This window comes from Poecilia reticulata, linkage group LG19, assembly GCF_000633615.1.
Source record: "Poecilia reticulata strain Guanapo linkage group LG19, Guppy_female_1.0+MT, whole genome shotgun sequence".
Classification (NCBI taxonomy): Eukaryota; Metazoa; Chordata; class Actinopteri; order Cyprinodontiformes; family Poeciliidae; genus Poecilia; species Poecilia reticulata.
Genome location: NC_024349.1, coordinates 11,827,407 through 11,833,947, shown reverse-complemented (window position 1 = coordinate 11,833,947; position 6,541 = coordinate 11,827,407). Strand labels below are relative to the sequence as shown.

Sequence of the window (6,541 nt, the reverse complement as noted above, 5' to 3'; positions counted from 1 at the left end):
ATTTCCCAGAATGCTGTGTGGTTCTAGATTAGAGTTCAGTGAAATTATTGAATATTTTATCGGACATGTTATCTAATGATAATTGATCGCGTGTCTATTGTGATGTTTATTGTTATTGATTCCCTGTGCTTGGGATAATAGCAGTTTTCTTTACAGCCTGCTTTGAATACAGGCTGTTCAAAGCAGTCCCAGAGCATCACTGAGCCACTGCTGTGCTTCACTCTTCCTCCTCCAGACATACTGCTGCTAAATCTCCCTGAATAATTTTGGTTTTAATTTAATTTGTTGCTACAAGAAAACRGAATACCAAACCCTCTTTTGTCTTATTTAAGTAGTTTTGAGCAAATCAGTGCAATTTGATTACAATTTGTTGCTTTTCAGTAATTATTGCTTTACGTCTTGCAGTTGAGTTTTTGACCTCCTGCATAATGAGGTTTGTTTTATGAAGATTTTTATTCACAAGAGTTAATTGTTTTGACTGCAGTGAAACTTGGTGTTGAATTTAGCTGAAATCCTGAATATTTCATTGCATCAACTGATCCTCTKTAATCMGTTTATTCCAAACACCTGAAGCACATTTTCAGTGCGTGTCGAGTAATTTTAGTTGTAGCTGTTGTCTTTGTTTTGTGTCTTTGTTATTCGACCTTTGACCTTTTTTCTTTAGGAGGATTTGCGATCCTGGACTCACCTCTTTTGAACCCGAAGCTTTGGGAAACCTGGTGGAAGGCATGGACTTCCACAAGTTTTACTTTGAAAACTGTGAGTGTCTTCCAGACTTGCAGGTTGTATATATTCTTATTTTCCTGTGGATTACATTTTGCTTCTAAACTATTTAGTTTATTCCCAGTAAGTGATGTAAAGTTCAGGTTTTGATCAGCCAAAGTCGTGAATCATGTCCTGTAAAGCCATCATCACATCGGTGTTTTATCTGTCCAGTGCTGAGTAAGAACAACAAGCCCGTGCACACCACCCTGCTGAACCCCCACGTCCACCTCATCGGCGAGGACGCCGCATGCATCGCCTACATCCGGCTCACGCAGTTCGTGGACTCCACGGGCCGCCCTCGTTCCAGCCAATCAGAGGAGACCCGGGTGTGGCACCGCCGTGACGGAAAGTGGCTCAATGTTCACTTCCACTGCTCCGGAGCACCGGCTGCACCACTACAGTGATCAGGTACAAACTGTGCAGTTTCAATGAAGTTTGGCTTAAAATTTATATGTTGATGAAATTTTGAGATTTTTTTTTTTGTTGTTGTTGTTGGTTATTTAATGTTTTGTTCTTGGATCAGTGAGGTGTGTAGAGTTTGTGAGAGAGACATTTCAAAACATAAAATTGTTTTATTTTAGTTTACCTTGTTCCTGCTGTAGAAAGCAGAATACTATCACGAGATGTAATAAATAGGGGTGCAACGATTTATTGGCCAGCCGATCTATCGGTGCCGATTTCCTTAACTTTTGGAGATCTGTGATCAGCCGATTTTTACATGTGAATCCGATCTTACCCACCGATCTTATCAGCCTTGGCAAAGGTCTAAAAATCAAACATTGTGCTTTTCTTTTCTCCTGTGAGAGACGTTTGACTGACATCCYGGTCATGTCTGCACATTTACAGTTAACAACAGWYACCCCATCGTTGCCAATTCAGCAACTTTCTTGATATATTGAGCAACATTTCAGACAAAACGATGGTATCGGCCAAAATTGGAATCGGTAAGTTAGGCTTTTTAAACGATCGGTGATCGGCCAGAAAACTGCAATCGGTCAACCCCTAGTAATAAATTATATAAATAGTGAATTGAAACTGTCTTTTTTAGTTAATTTGTATTGTTTTTATCTTCAAATTATGATTTTGGAAAAGTTTGAAAATTACCTTAAAGTGCTTGAATTTTACTCTGTGAAAAACGTACAAACCCTGTTATTAGACTTCAGACAAAATTTGTGAACATCTCTGCAGTTTCCATACTTTTCTCATTTGCTTCACTCGGTATAGATCGTTATTATTGTTATTAATGTTTTACAAAGTATTTTTTGGAGACGCTTTATTTAAAGTGACAGTCATAAATTTGACATAACACATCATGAACATGAAGGAGTTTTTATGGAAGTGTCATTATGTAAATAATGCAACTTTTAATGAAAAGTTCCTTTAAAAATTTGCATTGAAAGTCCCAACTTATTTATTTGGTAAATAATGACTTTTAAAGCAACTTTGCATTGAAAGTGTCATCATTTACCGAATGACACTTCCATGACAACAGTCATAAAAACTCCTTCATGCTCATCATGTCAGTCTTCAAATAAAGTTCTACCTTTCTGTTTTCGTCTAAACGCTCTGCCTCTCTCCCTCAGCGGTCCTGAGGCTCCGGTCCTCTGGAGCGAGTTTATTGGGGGGCAGTGTTTTTTCAGCGAGCGTGTTTTCAGAGGCACGTCCTCTGCGTGGATTGGATAGTGCCAGGAAGCCCGGCCGGGCCAGAACGCATCCCTCTCCACGTCACCAACCAACCCCGACCCTCCTTTGACCTGCTGGGGGCCGGCTGAACACGAGAACCCCGCCTCCCCAACCCCGACCCCCTCCATGAGATGATGATGCATGCATCTGGCGCCTGACTGGAGGGTGCATCTTTGCCCTTTTGTCCCTCCCCTGGCAGCCATCTTTTTTCTGCCTGCGCGAGATGACATGTCCCTGGGGAGGAGAGGATATACAGTTGAACTTGTGACAGTTTGAGTATGAGTTATGAATATACTGTGTAAATTTATGGCTAGATGTACCAGAAACCACCAAAACCCAACCAAGCATTTATCTTTATCCGGGGAAAACAAAAGGGAGGAGCGGAGGGGGAGTGCTTAGATTTTGTACACATTTAGGGATTACCAGGTTGGAAGTGTTGTCCTCGCTACCTGGGTGTTGACATGAAGGGAAATCTTTCCTCGGCTGAATTAAAGAGGGAAAGAAAAGAGAAAAAAAAAAACAATCAGGTTTGCTCTGAGAACTTGACGACGAGAGAAACTTGATATCAAAAACACGAAGCACCAAAGTGTAGAACTTTAGTGTAGGCTTTCTACGTGTTTGTGTTTTCGTTCGTGTTCTTGTTTTTTCCGATGGATCGGAAGTCGTCGTTGTTCGTGGGATCGGGGAACGTTAGCGGAGGGGGGCGTCTGAACTAAAGTCGACGTGTTTCGTTGTGTTTTTTAGCGTCCTGATCCATTTGTGTTTTCGTGAACAACAGGAGCCATTATCCGTGTGTTTTTCCTTCCTTTTTTTTTTTTTCTTCGCTCTGACTGTAATCGAGGCTCCTTTTTTTTTTTAAAAAAAAAAAAAAACAGCTGAGAACGTTTTGCTCTTTTTCTTCTTTTTTTTCCAGTAAGGATTTTATCGTGCACATTGGAAGCTAGCCGCGTTTCGTCGTGTGTCTATATGCAGTTGAGGGAGGAAGAGGAGCAGGAGGCCCGTACCATGAAAAGCCGCCGCCTGCGTTTTGCATGTTTGCTCGCTGCCTCTCCCTYGTTGACCTCTTTTAACCCGTTACTCTGCTGTCTGCAAGGGCCTGGTTTGTTTATAATCACTGTGTAAATACAGTGTATGTATAGATATATGTAGAAAAGTGTAATATATGTACATGTATCTAAGAGACACTCATCCTGTGCATTTAGGGGAATGGACCCCCTTCCCTCTGTAACCCCACTCTAGTTTAGGTGAAGCTTGTTCCTCCATTCGTAGCGCTCAACCCTGAAACATTTGAGGTATTGATTGCTCTAAAATAAACAAATCAAAGCTGTCCTGTAGGYGCTCCCATGGCCGTACGACTGTTTATGAAGAAAGGGAATAAAAACAAACRCCAAGATGGAAGTAATCCCCCCTCTCTCCCTCGCTCTCTTTCTCAGCAACACTCCAAGAACTATTTTTAAAGATACTAGTGTCCTTAACTCCTGGTCCCACGATGCTGTGAGCCGATTTTCATATCATATGCACCCACGCACTCCGGGCGGTGTGTTTTTAGGCTTTGTAACATATCTGCACCGCTGCTGTGACCGGCGCCGCCCTCGTCGTGCTGCTTTAGGTGTCCTCCCTCCTGATATCTCCGTTTGACAGATTGACTGACCCTTGACCTCTCCCCTCTGCTCTTGAAACGATTCTTTGTTCCTTTCTTTGTTGTTCCCGTGTTACTGGTTTTAAGTTTTTATTATTATATTATTATTATTATTATTATTATTAATGTTGCTGTTGTCGGTTGGTTATTTTTTGCCAATCTGCCAAGCTGGAGTTCTGCACTCTCCCTCACAAACATGTAGAGAAAAAAARAARAAAAAAGGGAAGAGGAAGTGAAGACAACRAAAACTTCTTAAGGGATATTGATCAGGACTTAATTATTTATCRGTGTAATCAACCCTTGGTGGTTTTATATGGCGCCTGCTGGGAGGAGAGACGTGCGGGTTGCGACACCTAGTTATTTGCATGTTTCAGTTACACATTTCTATCACAAACTATGGATGGAGCTAGTGTCAATATATGATATTTGCATCTTTTGAAATTCCATCCACCCAGAATGTTGAACAAGTGATATGAAAATATAAAACAAGATTTAAAAAAAAAAAAAGGATAAAAAAATAAAAGATTCAGGCACCGTAGCTTGGTATGAGGCCCTCGATGTTTTCCCTGCGTTGTAATGATATATTATCGGGCTGCGCTTCTCCCCTCTCCCCCTGCCGGCCTTCACACGAACGCTGGATTTATATTTTTCTTGCTTTGTTTTATTTTGCATGATCACAATGTACAATGAAATACAACCATAAATTGCCGACTATCAAAAGTGTTTGTCTGAGTGTTAGTTGGTCTTCATCATAGCTTTGTTATTCTTCAAACTTGGATCTTGGAAGTATTTAATAAAAATACTATTTCAGCACTGCCTTGCCTCAGCCGAGTTGTTCATTTCTTCTGTTCTGCTGAATCGTTCCCGACGTCCTCCCGGTTCAATCCTCCTGCAGAAAATGGTTTTCAAATCAATGTTTCGGTTTCGATTGAAGGTTTTGAGCCCAGTGTTTGCTCTAAGACACGTTTAATTTTAACCTCACAGGATGAATTACTGCTGCTTCAAATCAAATTACAAAATGATCAATATTTAAATTTGAAAATTAAAATGCATGAATTTCATTAAACATGTTTATTCCTGCTTATGATTATAGYTTACAGATGAGATAAAAAGGAATTATCGGAGACTGATCGGCTGGATTTTTAAAAGTCCAAGCAAATTTGAYGGAAAATTGAGTGGAAGGAAAACAATTTTAAACACCATAGAGATGCTATGGATTATTGGTAAGAGGATGATGAGCTGAAATTGAAACGGAGCCACTGTACAGGCTGAAGCAGTAGGCAGAACTGGATTAAATGGAAACCACTCATTAAAACTGACCCAACTCAACGCAAATATTTTCATGGTTTTCTAGTAATTTAAACTTTTTTTGTTTTAATCTCACATTAGAAACTGTCCAATATGTTTTAAATAAATGGGTACGAAAAGTTTTGGTTGATGTTGGAAAATTTTGGAGCAGATTTAGAAGATTTATTTGATTAACTGTAAATCTGAGGTTCTGTGTTAAAATGGCCGATCGACTGACTGATCGGCTGCTTCTGGTCCGAAGGAGCTGGACTTCTTCAAGATTCTGTCCAAGAACTCTGCTGGAAATGAAGACTAACGATCCAGGTTCGGTTTGGTTCTGGTTTGTTTTCCAGGATGATGGGAACGAACAAAAAGTCAAAAATGATTGTAATGAAATTCTTGTTGATGGTGGATGAAACTCGACTGCATGAAGAACCGTGGTCGGTTCTGAACTTCTGATCAGCTTCAACAACTGACAAAAGAACAAAATCTGACCGGATTTGACCCGGAACAGATTTTGCTGAACAGAAACTTCAGACCAACACTGATCAATGCCTTACGAAAGGGTTAATAATTGACAAATGTCAAAGTGTTTCTATTGGAATTTTATTTCTTACAAACTTCTAAGATCTGAAAGGGTTTTTCATCCTCCTTTTACTCTGGGACCCCTAAATAAAATCCAGTATAACCTTSAATTATTCACTAAAAACTCACCTTTGTGTAATTTGGTCTAAAAATAAATCCAGTTACGGAGAGAGGTTATAAAACACTGTATACAATTGTTAGAAAAGTATTATTTTTACAGCGCTCTAATTTAAAATGTTAAACCTCAAACATGAATATTTAAGTAAAAGTCAGGTTTTGTCTTTAGAWGAATAAAATTATGTGCATAATAATTAGRCAAATGTTATTCTGCTGACTTATTACTCTGCTTGATGAATTTATACATTTTCCTGTATAMATTTTTATTTTTATCCCTCTAAGTGGGAATTAAAAACAACTTTGGATCTGTTGATCAACTTTTTGTGCTTCCCACATTTTCTTACAAGTTCTCATTTGGGTTCAGGTGAGGAATCAAACGTTTTTCAATTTTAACGCCTTAATTGGCTCGACTTTGATGAATGTAATGGAGCATCGACCTGCAGAGAAATGATTCTTTTTTTTTTT

The 6,541-nt window shown here is 39.4% G+C and overlaps 1 protein-coding gene across 13 annotated transcripts in view; it reads left to right on the top strand.

Annotated features, from left to right (window-relative positions):
- The window catches only part of LOC103481524 (calcium/calmodulin-dependent protein kinase type II subunit gamma), a 60,518-nt gene extending 55,615 nt beyond the window's left edge, over positions 1–4,903 (top strand). For all 13 annotated transcript variants that reach the window (XM_008437034.2, XM_008437030.2, XM_008437028.2 and 10 more), the window contains 3 exons: positions 665–759; positions 937–1,173; positions 2,349–4,903. In XM_008437034.2, coding sequence (XP_008435256.1) covers positions 665–759; positions 937–1,169 — 328 coding nt within the window. In that variant the 3' untranslated portion in view covers positions 1,170–1,173; positions 2,349–4,903. The remainder of the gene's footprint in view (positions 1–664; positions 760–936; positions 1,174–2,348) is intronic.
- Positions 4,904–6,541: the final 1,638 nt, after the last annotated feature.